Genomic DNA, 14,897 nt, shown 5'->3' with positions numbered 1-14,897 from the left:
TGCATCAAGCATAATTTGCGAATTTCTGCAGAACGTTTTGCAGAAATAATTGGCATGTTTTAAATACCAAATGTGATAAAGAAATGTTGTGCACAATTTTACTTATACGTATACATCAATTTTATTAGCTTATCTTTCATCACCTTATCATCATACCAATCGCATAAAATGTAAAATCTCGCCTCCTTCCTTCGTCCCACTCCAACTAAAAAGTTAAATTTAAACGACTGACTTTTACAAGGTCTCAATTTTTAATACGGTACAACAACAATAATTTAAATGTACACAATTATCTTTAATTTTACATTGAATAATATTTAAGCAGCTATTTAACTTGAAAGACGACATCGATACTTAATTAATCACCTAAACGCGATCAATGTCGTGCATATAAATTAAATCCATTAAATAAATAAATGTGATGAGTAGACTTTAAATTATGATATGAAAATAATACCAGTAAAAAGCTGAGGCCGTCCAAAAAAACACAAAAAATTCGAAAAACATACGCTGCAAAAAAGTGACTTACTTAAATTCGCGGATGAAATCCTATTCTAAAAATATCGCCAAATTGGCTGTGAGCGTCTCAACCAAAATTACTTAAATTATAAAGAAATTTACAAAATTTCGCAAATTAATTATAAATTTCGCATAAATAATTAACTCGATAACAATAATTAACTTGACTAATAATAATTACAATAATAATAACTTAACTACATAGATTAATTAATTAACTTGGAAATACAAAAGTAGACTTTTTTCTTCAAATCAATAGGATAATTTTTTTCTAAATTAACAATACACTCGGATGTTCGTAGCCCTGTAAATTGTTTACTTTTTGTAAAATTACGTTATAATCTTGTATATAACACGGTCATGGTCTTTATAAGCTAACAATCGATTTTAGACCTGATTTTGCTGTAAACTTTTGCGAACATTTATAAATTTACAGAATTTACTGGGTTACCCTCATCCGCGTTAATTGCCTCAATTTACTACACACCAAATTTAGTAAAACAGAATTACTTATTTTGAACACATTAATTTATGCACACATTTACATTTAAAACAAATTAGATTTCGAATTTGGTCAATTTCACTAGAATTTTATAATTTAAATTCTCATAATCATCAAATCTGACACATATAATAATTTAGTTGCCTTCACAAGTTTACAGAATTTTTGGACTTGAATTTTAAAAACTAATTACATTCCAATAATTACATTCACGAGTACAATTAACATCCGGCACCATTTTAATTAACTAATAATTCTTACTAGAAATTTTTCATTGGATTGAAACGTATCGTGTGGCTTGGCTTGGCTTATCTTCTTCTTGGTACAGAAATATATGGAATTTTGGAAAAGGTCTGGTCGAGGAGAGTATGTTGATTGATAGTCGGCGGTCGATGGGGTTTCAAAGTGCATTTTAATTATGCCAGTAATTAACTAATTAGTGGAATTATTGTTGTAATGTTGACATGGAGGATGAAGAGGAAACGACTTCACAAAGACTTGTTGCCCACGGACGCCTTGTGATTCATCGTCAACCAGGTGAGCCCTTCGTACAAACCGTCCCCTGTACTCGCGCATGCCGGCTGCACGTACCAACTCCTGCGACAAAAAATAAAATGTTATAGATATGTCCGACGCAGTATTGTAGTCAGGCCGAGAGGAGGAAGTGATACTCAAATCAGTGATAACGAGAAATATTTACAAAAATGTGTTAACAAAGGAGAAATTTTATAGCAAAATTGGACAAAAGTATGAAATTTTTTATAAAATTTGATAAGAATATACAAATTCCTTGAATATAAATACATACTCTCATAAAAATCTGAACAAACCAAGAGATTGCACTTCCAAGAAATGATAAAACACTAAACTAACTTCTTTTTACAAAATTGTGGTATAAAAAATCACGATCCTGATAAAATATGAACGTTAGGCTACACTAGTTTTACGAATCTCATCCCTTGGTGACCTCCAGAACTGGGGGACGAAGAATGTATATATTTTAGTACAAACCTATCACTTATCCGCGTTAGACCCAATTTTTCTTGAATCTCGTGTGGTTTCATGGCTGCAAAGAGAACACAAAGTTTCAAAATTTACGTAATAATTTATACAGATGGGTCATATTTCACTTCCCACATTTCATGTTAAAACTACGTAGTACTTAATCATTCCCCATCACAAGGATCACATTTTAAGACCATAATTATCTTTTAAAACTAAAACTTTGGAGAGCAAAATCCAATCATTCAACCTTTTCCATCGCATCCCTATATTTGCACAATCTCCCATTTTCAATTCACTTGAAAGTTTCAAGTTGAAACTAATTTTAGAGTAGGCTTGTCCATCTTAATGTATTTCAATTTGTGATTCACAAATCACAATTAACCTAGTTAACTCATATTTAATTGCACTTTTTTCTACTGTTTTTCATCCGATTTTCATCCAAACTTGTTAAATTTAGTCCCACTCAACTAACTACTCACCATCAGGAAGGTCCTGTTTGTTGGCAAAGATAAGAATGATCGCATCTCTCATCTCTCTATCGTTGATAATCCTGTGTAGCTCCATCCTCGCCTCGTCAATTCGGTCGCGGTCGGCGCAATCAACTACGAAAATCAGACCATGCGTCCCTGTATAGTAGTGACGCCAGAGGGGGCGGATCTTATCCTGGCCGCCGACGTCCTATCATAAAATGGGCGTTAATTATTTGCTCACAACAAAAATTCACCAAAAGTTAATTATCCTCACCCAAACGTTGAATTTGACCTTTTTATATGTCACCGTTTCCACATTGAACCCCACCGTGGGAATTGTTGTTACTGATTGGCCGAGTTTTAATTTGTATAAAATTGCTGGAATTAAAAAACATTTAAATTAATTGATTAATTAATCAGTATGTTTACTCACTTGTCTTCCCCGCAGCGTCCAATCCCAACATTAAAATCCGCATTTCCCGATTGCCAAATATTTTTGAGAGTAATTTCCCCATTTTTTGAGTGTTTTCGGATTCAAAAAATGTAGAAAATCACACCGAAAAAGTTCCCAATGTTTCCGAGATTCCAAATCTCCAACGGATTTTAGTTTTGGGGCAGAGATTTCTTTGGTGCGAAGCGCCTCTCCGGAAGCTGGGCAGGGTTTAGTCGCTTTGTCCTCCCTCCAGGGTAACGGTCCATATGAAAATGCGTAAGTTTGAAGAAATAAAATTTTAATTTTAATCGTTTTAATTTAAATTTAATTTTTTAGAGGAAATTTTGAAATGAATCTAAATCCAAATTTAGTTAATTATTTTTACGTGTCAACTTTACATGTTCAATATGACTGTCATAAGTCTTACAAATTCATTATTTTTGTAAACTTAGGGTAATTCACGCAGTAACATTCAACATTGTAAAATCTGTAAATTGTAAACTTGCAAAATCTAAGGAAAATTGATTTACAAATTTTTGTAAACTCAGATTGTATTTTGCAAAAAGGTTGTAAACTTATTTTTGCAAAATTATGGATTTCACAAGTTTTTTACGAATGAATGAATTGCCTCATCAATTGTAAACGTCATCTTTATTTGTATCATACAACTTGTATGCATATATATCTCAGCATTAAACTAATGCCCCACGAAGACCAAAGTTTTAATAAATTCCAAGGGTATTGTACAACTTGCCTAAGTAAATTGTGTATAATATCCAATGGGCAGTAAATGTGATTTTGAACACTGTGTCGGATTGGTGTCATTCTGGAAATTTTATTAAATATTGTTATATTTTGTATAAACAAGGTGTGAATGACGGATGCGTAAAATGAGTGGCCAAAATGCAGTATATAATGTAATCAAAGTATTAATTAAGCAAAAATAAATTTTTCACTGAAAACATTTGGAATACCCAATTCGATACATTTTTTGAAGATTTTTAATGAATTATCATTTAGATCCTTAATACTTCGGTGACAATTTTATTACCAAATTATATTGATTACAGTTCATCACGTTCAATTCCATCATTATTCTTACTATTTGTTTCACTCTCATCACGTTCTGTATCAGGATCCTTACTCTTATCCTTACTACTTTCACTCTTATCAATTTTCGCCTGCATATAGACCAAATATTCATGCAACTTTTTGAAGGCTTCGTAATCTTTTAAATAATTATCGCGGATGCAATTCCAAACGGCAGATTTAAGATTGACATCAGTTAATTCAGATTGTCTTAAATGGGCGACTTCCTCAGGTGAAAATGTGCAAATTGGTTCACATTTTACCGCCAGAGCGATCCATTTTCCTTTCAGGAGAAATTTTAAGGCGTCTGTGGTCAGGAGGCAGACATTTTTTTCGAGAACTTCACCTGCGAAAATGTAATTATGACAATTTATTATAATTAATTAGATGATTTATATTTTCCAATTTAGTGCTATTCAAATTGTAAAAAATTTTTCATAAAATTGTTCATAATTTATAAAGTCCTCGACTGAATTAATTCAAGAGTTTAACATAAATAAATGCTTGTCAAATACCTTTAAAATTCTTGAATTTCGCCAAAACTGAAAAGTAATCAATTTCCGTTTCCAACTCTACTATGGAGTTATCTTCTCCGATAATGGTTGGTTTCGTCACACGCTCGTCCAGCGAAAGTAGGCCACCTTTCTCATCTCCTTTAGATTTCACAATTTCGTCAGAAGCCAAATCATCCTCGGATGACGCTTTTATTGCCAGGATGATGCACACTAAATAGCTAAAAGTCACTAAGGAGGGATTAAACCGCATTTTATAAAGTGAACGTATTTTTTTAATTGTATTTCCAGAAAACCAACTATTCTTGGAGTATGGTTTAATATGCAGCGGACAAATTTATGTTTACCTTAAACTAATAAACTAATCTCAAAACAATTTGTTTACATAAATGTGACATGATAAGATGTGAATGTACGCGTTATCTAATAAATTCGGGTATCAATTCGTATGTACACACGTACACATATATTGGATCGCCGTCCAGTTAAAAGCCGCTCACACCTTGACTTTACGTCAGTATTGGTGAATAAAATTCAAAATGTTTAGCTAATGTTTTAATTAATTGCATTTTCCGGTAGCCAGTTGTCCCCCGATATGTGATAAATACATTCGAGCAAAATCGACAGCATTGACCGTCTCTACGACGGTCATGTTTTAATAAAAAAAATACTCACAAATGTATTTAAACGTTTGGAATCGGCCTTGACGTCGTCGACCTCTGGTATGATCAGCTTGGGGTCATTAAGGATTTTTAATCACAGCACAATTTTACTGGAAGTTGCAACAAATACAACTTACAAGACAAAGATTTTCAATATTCGTCACATAATCCTAATTTTCACCTTGTTTCAGATTGGTTTTGAAATGTGAAAATATGAAATTATAAATTAATTATAAATTATTAATTCTAAATGTGAAATTTACTGTGAAATGAAGTCTTTAATGAGTGAATTTCGCTCAAGACGATCAAGACATCTATATAATATTTATACTTGAAAAATTTGCAAACAAGTGTTATTGGGCGTTGTTCATTGGCATTTCCAATTGAATTGGTCTAATTGGATTAATTTTCCTGAATAAACTTTTTATAACTGGCAAAGATCAATTACTATTTTTTGTTACCAGCAAATGCATAATAAGTACTGCATCTGTAGTAAATGTGCGTGTATTACTTTCATATCTTTGCAGTACTCAATGATTATTCTTTCAAAATTTTCAACTGATTTAAATATTTATTAACAAACTCAATGAAGGCCCATACATTTGATGAACTTGGTTTGAGTTCTCTCGAATGACAAGCTGTGAATTATTTGGCGTAATAACTATTTCTTCATTTCAATAATGACGTAAAATATAATCCAGTAATTAAGAAACCAATCGTGACAGAAAGCATCTTGTTTTTGATAAAACATTTATTTAGACACTGATAATTGTATTTTATTTCATTATACACATAATAATTATACAAATCACCACCTCTTCATACTAATATTAATAATTACAATTATAATGACTCGCATTTTTATTTAACCTCGCTTAAATAATCCCAATTGTATTTGATCTCTCAACTTTCTCCCTTTAAACACTACCGAATCATAATATGATTAATTAAATACAACACAATTTTTCTGTACAAGACAAACATTTTTGCCTTTATCCACCACACCTTTGTAACCTTGCAAACTGCGTAAACTTTGTAAGATTACTTTACAAACTTGCGAAACGCATGTTTCAGAGATGAAGCTGCCTCCTAAGATTTTTTGCAAACTTGGCAACCTTACAAAATTCACATCGTTTGAAAGATCCCAACTTACAATTGATCACAAAACAAAACACAAATTTTTAAGTATTTCGAAAATTAATTCATAATTATTCTTCGATAATTAATTTAATATCAAATATTTATATCACTGATAGAACTGTCGTCCATTTTCGATAGAAATTAATTGTTACTTCATAAATAGCACATACATATTTTTTAAATTATAAGCATTTGAAAAAATTAGGAACTAAAACCATTTTTGAAAAAATATCAAATATTAACAGTCATTTAAATTTGAAGAGTTTATCCTTGTAAAAAGAAGGAAGTTGTTTAAAATTATTGAGAATCAGTTCCGAAATAATTTTTGGCACAAGGAATTGCAAAATTGTTTATTTTTGCAAAATTTTGAATTAACCATGATAAATATTTGAATAACAAAATAATCATATTTGAAGCAAATTGATATCAATTTTTTAAATAATAAATCAGCCTTGCTCTTAAATTATATTTTAATTTACAAATTGTACGTTTACAGGAATTAATAAATTACAATTAAATTTAACCAATTTTCACAATATTTTCACGAAAAATTTGTTTCCCCAAAATTTTACATACACACATCTCTACATAATCTTATTATGTTACATCTCTGTGCACAATTTCAATTTTACATATTTCGAGTAAATTTGTATATGATATTTAGGAAATTTTATTAAATTACATACATTTTCTACAATTAATTAAGCACTATTTTTATTTAGCACGGTTATTTAAGTTCAAAGTGTAATAAGAAGAATAACAATTTATGTAGTCGTAAGTCAAGGTTTTTGGCTGTTCATAATTTCCTCAGACAATTTTATCTGTATTTTGTGACTCATCATTTTTGTAATTAAAGAAAAAAAGACGGCAAGAAATCCAAAATCAAAATCATTCTCGACTCATGTACTCCAAAATATTCACAGTTTTAGGAAATTTATACATATTCGGACGCCTCTTCTTGTTGACTAAGCATTGGTTGAACTTGACATTGACCTCGATGACCAAGACGACTTTGACTGGATGACGACTGTTGAATCGCGATTGGTTGAGATTCCCGCCGTGTCAGAGGTTCTTCAGCCTATAAATTTTAAAAGAAAAATCAAAATTTGATATTTCAGAAAAAAATGATTAAAAAAATAAATTTTTGCAAAAATTCAAGCTGAAATTATACATGAAAATATATCAATTTTTTATGAAAATTATGATCTAACAGCCGACACAAAAATTCTATGCGAAACAACAACAAGACCACGCTTTTAATGTCACTTACCATCCACAGCGAAATTTTTGATGACGATGTGTAGCTCGTGTTAAAATACAATGTTATTTTTTCGCAAAATTTCCTACCTAACAATAATTTGCACGATTGCTTGCAAATCTTGACCCACGTCTAACTAAGTTCATCTAAAATTTACATCTCTCTCCTTAATTAGTCAATAATCTCATGTGGATCCTCAGATTTCTTAAGTGTTATGTATGTACTACCTTAATTTAGTTTGGCATCTTAATCAATCACCTAATTTATGTACTTATCTTGGGGACCCTGCATAAAACAAGTGTTCAATTTCAGAGGGGTCCCTGTCAAACAATCTTGTAATGTTAATCGCAAAATTTTGGCAGGGATCAAAATTCCTCGAAATTTGATCACATGATTTATGTACAGTCCATTTAAATGAAATTTCATCATTCCTTATCAATTTCCGGTTGATTTTTACCCCACCCTTAAAATCTCATGAAATGAATATCCATCATCTGTACAAATTTTAAGATTTCCTAAAATCTATCATACATTCCCAAATATTCACTTAATAACTTACATACATATGTAAATATGACCAATAAATTGATTGGATTTTAAATTTGATTCAATGGCAGGATTTTGATTCGAATTGATTACATACATATTTTCACAAAATGAATTAACGACATAAAAAATCCACCCACCTCCTGCTTTTCATAATCTAAATAAATAATTTTTTCGAAACCCTAAAAACTCACGTGTTCCTAACTTGCACCAAGTTTCTCCATTTCATTTTTCTACACAACCCGATAATAAAATAGCTTTTCTTCAAATCTACATACATACATCCCCCATTTTAAGATTTTTCCCAACCATAAATTCAAACTCCCCGGCAAATTATGTATTCATTCGCAACTAATTCAAACTCTTTAATTGAGAGAGTATGGGCGCGGATTGCTATGTGATTTTGCCAGCTTGGCCAACGTGCCGTGAAAGATGATTGAGGACGCGAGTGGGTAACTTTGACCGCCGTTGGGCGCGTTGCCCGCGCTGGATGAGTTGTTTACCTCGTCGGAAATGGTGATGGAGGAAGAGGTCGAATTGTTGAAGCCGCCGTGACCTCCGCCATTGTTCAAGGACTTGTTGTAGCGATTCTTTTCGATTGAGATTCGATCCTCCGTCGTCGTCTTGCGGTACACCGGGTTGTCAAAGTTCATCGTGTCGGACCCCTTCACGAAAAAGTGGCGGTAGAGGACGAGCACGACCTGGAGTAATTTTAGGAAATTTTGTAGAAATGTTCCCCATTTTTGATAAGGTTTCCCAAAAAAACTCACAAGAATGACGAGAACGAGCAGCGCGGACAGAATTCCAATCACAATACCGGCAATCGTGTTTGTGTCCGGTTCAGAGGACGAAGAGACGTGAGAATATTGGTCGCCTTGGTCCATTCCTGTCCCACAAAGGTAAAGAAGGACATTAAAATTTGCATGGACTTATTTTGCAGACAGTAAAATTATGGTTATTGCATGAAATTTCTTGCTGCTCATAAAATTCAAGTTGTCACCAGTCACCTTGTTAATAGTGGGTAATACATACCTACATCTACTACCGATTTTTTGACGTTAAAGTGATTCAAACGAATGTTTGTAACCCAATAAACTGCACAATTTAACAAAAATATTTTTACCAAGTTTATGGAGACGGTAAGTTTCAAATACATAAATTTGTTCGCTGATTTTAATTCGCAATACGTACAAACTTATTAGAAAGAGAAGTTTAGTAGGTTACAAAAAACCTTGGTCTCATGTGAAAAATGTGACAAATGGAATGAAACGCAGTATTAAAATTTTAGTAAGTAAATTTCCATTGATTATTATTTTTAACTATGATAAACCCCAAGATAAGCACCCGATGAGATAACATGCCCCGAAACAATACCTGATTCCGTCCCTCGTTGAACATTATTCTGGCCCCGATTACTTCCCGGTTTAGAGATCCGTTTCCCTCCTCCGATAACTGGAAACAATGTCCTGTTCAGTTCAGCCTTCATCATGGAATCGTCCGGAAGTGCATCTTGCATTCGGTGCAGCAAATGATGAAGGTTGAAAGCTAAAGGGTAATGCAAACCGGAAGCATTTCAAGGTATGAGTTTAACGTGCAATTAATTTATGTACCAAAATTTCATAACTTTTGTTGATTTAAAAAACTTTTGAGTCAATCTCAAATAATAATTTTCTTCCACAATGAAATAATTTTTAGATTTTTGTATCAATTTTCATAATTTTCACGAAATTTCAACCGTTTTTCAGTTCTGTTGGATATTTTTTCAAACATGCTAATTTCCCAAAGCAAAAATTACTTAAATCATTATTTTTACGCAGATTTTAGTGAATTTAAAAAAGTTTTGCTCAAAAAAGATTGGCGAAATTTTTGAATTTTCTTGAAAATCGACTAAATTTGTATTCCCAAAATTCGTGCAAGTTATTCCCCAAATTACAATGTGACTTTTTCCCAAATTTCAGCTGATTATTTGTTTCCCCCAAATTGGCATATATCCCAAAACATGCTTAGAGTTATACCGGAAGTAAGAAATAATAGCTCGAATTTCGGCCTTACCCGGATCCGGGGCGCAGTTTTGTCCATCGTTGGTGAGGACGAGGCCATCCGGACATCCGCAGGAGATAAGGGGTGACCGCTCGTTGACCTTGGGGGCGGGGAGGCAGAGGTGTGAGCACCGCCCGTTCAACGGCGTGCAATGATTTTCACCGTCCGGTTGACGGTAAGCGTGATACACGTGAACGGACATTACGTGCTTTACCTGTAAATTGCAAAAAAAGTATTTTGCTAATAATTTGCATACCTATTTTTTGCGAAGAAGTTGATTTGTAAGAAGTAAGTAATTTGAATTTAAAAGAATTAAACTTGTTACTATCGTGTTAAAAATGATTCTCTCCTTGCAAGCAGCTTAGTTCTTGCTAATATTCATTTTACAAGCTAATAAATTTGCAAAGTTTACACATTTTTCCAAATTTCAATCAATCCATAAAATAATATCGGGTTCCATTTATTGGCAGAGATAAATCAAGGCTAATGTGCGGTTCCGATGATTCATGACGCTTGGTCAGAGCGGAAATGATCCATTTTCCTGCGAGTGTTCAATTCCCAAGATATTTTTCCATTTATGGAGACCCGACAGGGTTCCAAAGGAGATGATACGAGCAATCCAAGCAATTATAATTTCAATTCACTCCAACTTTGGAAACTTTAAGAGGGCCCAAGACCAAACCTTGTCCATTGTTTACTCCGAAAAATCCGAAGAATATCTTGGTTTTACAATCAAACTAGTTTTTCGCAGTGTAGAAATTTGCACAGTATTATGTAAATGAACAAAATGTGTAACACTAATTTTTTTATTTTGTAGCTAAAACAAGGGAGGCCATCGATCTCCGTTGTCGTAATTTTTATTGAAAATTTGCAGATTTTCAATTCGGCGCAAAACTCAAGCAATTTTCAGATAAATTTGCCAATCTGCAAAAATATTTGCAAAAATACTCCACTAATCCTCAATGGTCACAGAAAATAAAACCCAGCTCGACACCCTGCCCATCTTTTCACTTAGGATTACTTCTTGTAACCGTTGGAACACTTTGGACCAAAAACAAGATCATTCAGAGACAGAAGAAAATCATCCCGAATCCTACTTTCACTATTTTTATGACACATTTCCAAATCGGAGTGCCATTTGGTTTCTTGGCTGAGTCTGCTAAAAATGGGCAATTCTTCTTTATCTGTGCAGAATGGGACTGGACATACTTAAAATGCTCTCTAAAAAACATGCCCATAATTTCGTCCTGGAGGTTATATTACTCGTATAAATTTGCTTAAAGTCATATTTACTTCGGATGTCAGAAACCAAAATTTGAGTCGGGAGTCATACTTTGCAGAAATTGGAATGCATGTACGGCAATTGAGCAGTCGGACAGGGGGACATTGTCCCCCCAGAGTCTGGTGTCTCATTTTGTAAGGACTATTCAAATATTCAATTGTACGACACAATTCATCCAGGAAAATGCACCGTTCTCAATTTAAGATTAATTTGGTAAATAAAACTGACCGTGTTTGGCGGGATGATGGCTGAGAGTTCCTTTCCCGTGAATTTGTTCGCCTTGAAGATCGTTTCGTTCGCCCAGTCGGTCCAGTACACCTGAAAAATCCAATCATAATTTAACCCCCTTCTCAAATTTGTTAACTTTCCATCGTCATTTTTTATGTAGCTCACCCAGTCCTCGAAAGTCGTAATTGAGAAGGGATGCGCCAACGCTGAATGAGATTGAAGGACCAGTCTGCGATCGGAACCGTCGTAGTTGACGGATGAGATCGAGTTCATCTTGGCGTCGACCCAGTAGACGCGCTCTTGGACGAGGTCAAGGGTCAGCCCGTTCGGCCACTTGAGTCCGGTCGACACGATTATCTCCCGCCGAGACCCGTCCATACCGGCTCGCTCAATACGACCCGGCGTCACTCCCCAGTCCGTCCAGTACATCCAGCTAGACAAACGTGACAAAAATGTAAAATTAATCATAATTAATTAATTGAAATTAAATGCGCATTTATGTAATTATAATTATGAAAGTTAGCTGATTAACTTTAAATATCAAACTATTTTTTAAATTTAGGTTCCGGTGTAAATTTCAAAATCAATAAATTTTTAAAATTTTTGTACTATAAATTCACTAACGATTCCACTTCCGGTTTAAAAGCCCCCCAAAAATTAAGCAGTTTATCAATCAATCGATCAAAATTAATCGATCCCTCAAATTAAAAAAAATCGTACAATCTTGAATTTTTGACCTTACCCGTCAACAGGATTGACCGCGATGGCTCTGGGTTCCACGAGGCCGTCCTTGATAAGCGTCCTTCTCATTTTTCCGTCCAATTCGGCCACGGCGATGTCCTTCTTGCCCGAGTCCGTCCAGTAGATGTGGTTGTACACCCAGTCAATCGCCAGACCGTCCGCGTTGCTAAGTCCTTCCTCGACCACCACCGATTTGGCGCTACCCTCGTCGATCGGCGCCCTTAAATTACATAAAAAGAAACATTTTTAACGAAATGCGCAAAAAAAATAAGTAAGTGACGCTTTTGAAAAATCGGTCGGATTATACGATGCCCATTTTCAGTACATACTCCTGTGATAATTTAATTTGAATAAAATTGTTCTGCATCATCCTTCTTGCGAAGTTCTTCAATTTATAAAAAACAGTATTTAACTCTTCAAAATTATGAAATTCTCAAGTTCCAAAGTTTGGTGTGTTGCAAGTCGAGAAATAAAATTGTGAAATATGTAAATTATTTATTATACATCAGATGATGAAAAGCGAAATGATGAGATTCTAAAAATGTTTGTAATTTAACCAATTTAATTTATGCCCGGATTTTAATTTCCTCAAATAAAGGGTTGGCCTAAACTGAGGATTAGTTTGGGCCCACACTTGAATTATTAATTATAATGTAATATTAATTTGGATCTGGAAATTTATTTATTTAAATTCGACTCACTTGTAAATCTTGCCTTCGTGCGTGTCCGTCCAGAAGATCATTCCCGTTCGGAACATGTAATCAAGTGCTGTGGCGCTGCGAGTCTTCTCCACAATTAAAGTCATCTGAAAAAAGTTGACAAATAATTTGCGAATTATTTTTTGCAATATGACATAAAACATAATCAACAAATATTTTTGCATGGATTGTTGCAATTTAAATTGTTAAGAATTTGTAGTTATATTTTTTGTATAATTTGTAAGGTTATGCAAAGTTTAGCAAAAATTTTGCGAAACTGTTTTTAACACAAAACTGTTTATTTTATTTTTTTAAATAAATACACGCAACTCGGGCACACATTCGTAATTTTCAAATTGATTAACCGTAACCATTTTTTGCAAAGTTGCGAATTTCTTACTTTGAGATGGTCGAGTGAAATTTTGCGGATATCTCTCCTCAGGGCGAACAAAAGGGAGGCGTGACCTTCAACTGCCTTACAGCGCGTGTGGTCCTTCGGGTCACGCAAGTAGCCTTCTACACATTCACACTTGAATGTCCCCTTCTCATTCACACAAAGTTGAGAACACGTCCCCGGCGTTTCGCACTCGTTTATATCTGCAAAAATTTACACAAAATTACGAACAGTCGATTTAAAATTGTTGTTGTAAATTATTAAATATTTGAAATTGTCATTTTATGATTAGCTTGATTTTTTAAAATTATGGTAAATTAGTATTTACCTTCGCAAGTCGAGTTTCCGACCAGTTTGAAGCCTGCCTTGCACTCGCAGTAATGTCCGATCGGCGTGTCGACACAGATCTCAGCGCAGCCTCCGTTTTCAGTCGCGCACTCATTGACGCCACATCGGTCACGTGGCTCGTCACCCCAATCGCCGCAGTCGTTCCGTTGGTCGCAAATCTTATCCAGGGAGACACACAGGCCGGAAGTTTGGCAGGAGAAGTGGGTCAATGGATCACACGGTGTGGACGTGGCTGGGAAAAATTTATTTAAAAAACAGCTTTAAATCAAGCTAATCGTTCAAAATTAACTCTAAAACTGTGAAATTTTGATAAAATATTTTTGCAAAATTTATACAAGATCTATCAAAATTTATATTTGATCTGTAGAAGTTGACAATTTGTCTTTTAAACTTGTGAAAAATTTACGGATTTTGGAATTTATAAAATTTTGGTAGTAAAATAATTTGCCAATTTACCACAATGCTCTTCATCACTTCCGTCGTTACACTCTGGCATTCCAGAACATTGAAGATGGCCCGGGATACAATCCCCATTCGTGCGGCATTCGAATTGGTCAGAGCGACATTTTGGACGGTCACAATCCTTCTCGTCTGCCCCGTCCGGACAATCAACGTCGGCATCGCAAACCCTGCAAGGAAAAATATAAAGTGATTTTTTATGAAATTTTGAATTGCTAGAAAATTGCAAATTTTAGGTAGACGTACCAGGACGAGTGTATGCATGTAATCTTGTCGGCACATTCGAACTCTAATTTTCCACAGCGGGACGTAATGTTCATACTGTCGGGTGAACAACCCTGCAAAATTTTGGCACACAACTTATTAGCAAACAATTTCGGCAAAAATTTTGCTTGAACATTATTTTTTTAATAAATAAAAAATCACCTTTTCATCAGACCCATCCGCACAATCATACTCGCCATCGCAATGCTGCAAACAAAAAATGAAATGTCTCTTTCCTTTACATGGTTTGGTTCGTATTATGCACATATAAGTAGCTTTATATAAATGAGGGTGCATTTTAGTTTTG

General features: G+C 34.1%; 3 protein-coding genes across 7 annotated transcripts in view; all 3 read right to left on the bottom strand.

Annotated features, from left to right (window-relative positions):
* Positions 1–96: 96 nt before the first annotated feature.
* On the bottom strand, positions 97–3,139 carry LOC110853041 (ADP-ribosylation factor 6). Its single transcript, XM_022101264.2, has 5 exons — positions 2,930–3,139; positions 2,771–2,874; positions 2,506–2,704; positions 2,033–2,087; positions 97–1,618 (listed from the first exon to the last, which is right to left on the bottom strand). The coding sequence occupies exons 1-5, from the start codon at positions 3,009–3,011 to the stop codon at positions 1,510–1,512; spliced, it is 549 nt and encodes a 182-aa protein (XP_021956956.1). The 5' UTR covers positions 3,012–3,139; the 3' UTR covers positions 97–1,509.
* Positions 3,140–3,914: 775 nt separating this feature from the next.
* LOC110853380 lies at positions 3,915–4,886 on the bottom strand. The gene is made up of 2 exons (XM_022101642.2): positions 4,534–4,886; positions 3,915–4,364 (listed from the first exon to the last, which is right to left on the bottom strand). The coding sequence occupies exons 1-2, from the start codon at positions 4,781–4,783 to the stop codon at positions 3,994–3,996; spliced, it is 621 nt and encodes a 206-aa protein (XP_021957334.1). The 5' UTR covers positions 4,784–4,886; the 3' UTR covers positions 3,915–3,993.
* A 2,103-nt stretch (positions 4,887–6,989) lies between these two features.
* LOC110853611 (very low-density lipoprotein receptor) overlaps positions 6,990–14,897 on the bottom strand; it is a 133,076-nt gene continuing 125,168 nt past the window's right edge. For 3 of the 5 annotated variants that reach the window (XM_022101896.2, XM_035854188.1, XM_022101899.2), the window contains 14 exons: positions 14,753–14,797; positions 14,573–14,664; positions 14,324–14,496; positions 13,848–14,099; positions 13,526–13,722; positions 13,129–13,232; positions 12,429–12,647; positions 11,852–12,119; positions 11,687–11,776; positions 10,189–10,390; positions 9,511–9,681; positions 8,907–9,022; positions 8,640–8,837; positions 6,990–7,410 (listed from right to left, as the gene is read on the bottom strand). In XM_022101896.2, coding sequence (XP_021957588.1) covers positions 7,267–7,410; positions 8,640–8,837; positions 8,907–9,022; positions 9,511–9,681; positions 10,189–10,390; positions 11,687–11,776; positions 11,852–12,119; positions 12,429–12,647; positions 13,129–13,232; positions 13,526–13,722; positions 13,848–14,099; positions 14,324–14,496; positions 14,573–14,664; positions 14,753–14,797 — 2,271 coding nt within the window. In that variant the 3' untranslated portion in view covers positions 6,990–7,266. Of the gene's footprint in view, positions 7,411–8,639; positions 8,838–8,906; positions 9,023–9,510; positions 9,682–10,188; positions 10,391–11,686; positions 11,777–11,851; positions 12,120–12,428; positions 12,648–13,128; positions 13,233–13,525; positions 13,723–13,847; positions 14,100–14,323; positions 14,497–14,572; positions 14,665–14,752; positions 14,798–14,897 lie in introns of those variants that run through there. The other 2 variants (XM_035854189.1, XR_004835386.1) reach the window with 2 other exon arrangements.

The sequence above is a fragment of the Folsomia candida genome, unplaced genomic scaffold, assembly GCF_002217175.1.
Source record: "Folsomia candida strain VU population unplaced genomic scaffold, ASM221717v1 Fcan01_Sc008, whole genome shotgun sequence".
Lineage (NCBI taxonomy): Eukaryota > Metazoa > Arthropoda > Collembola > Entomobryomorpha > Isotomidae > Folsomia > Folsomia candida.
This window is presented reverse-complemented; position numbering and strand designations above follow the sequence as displayed.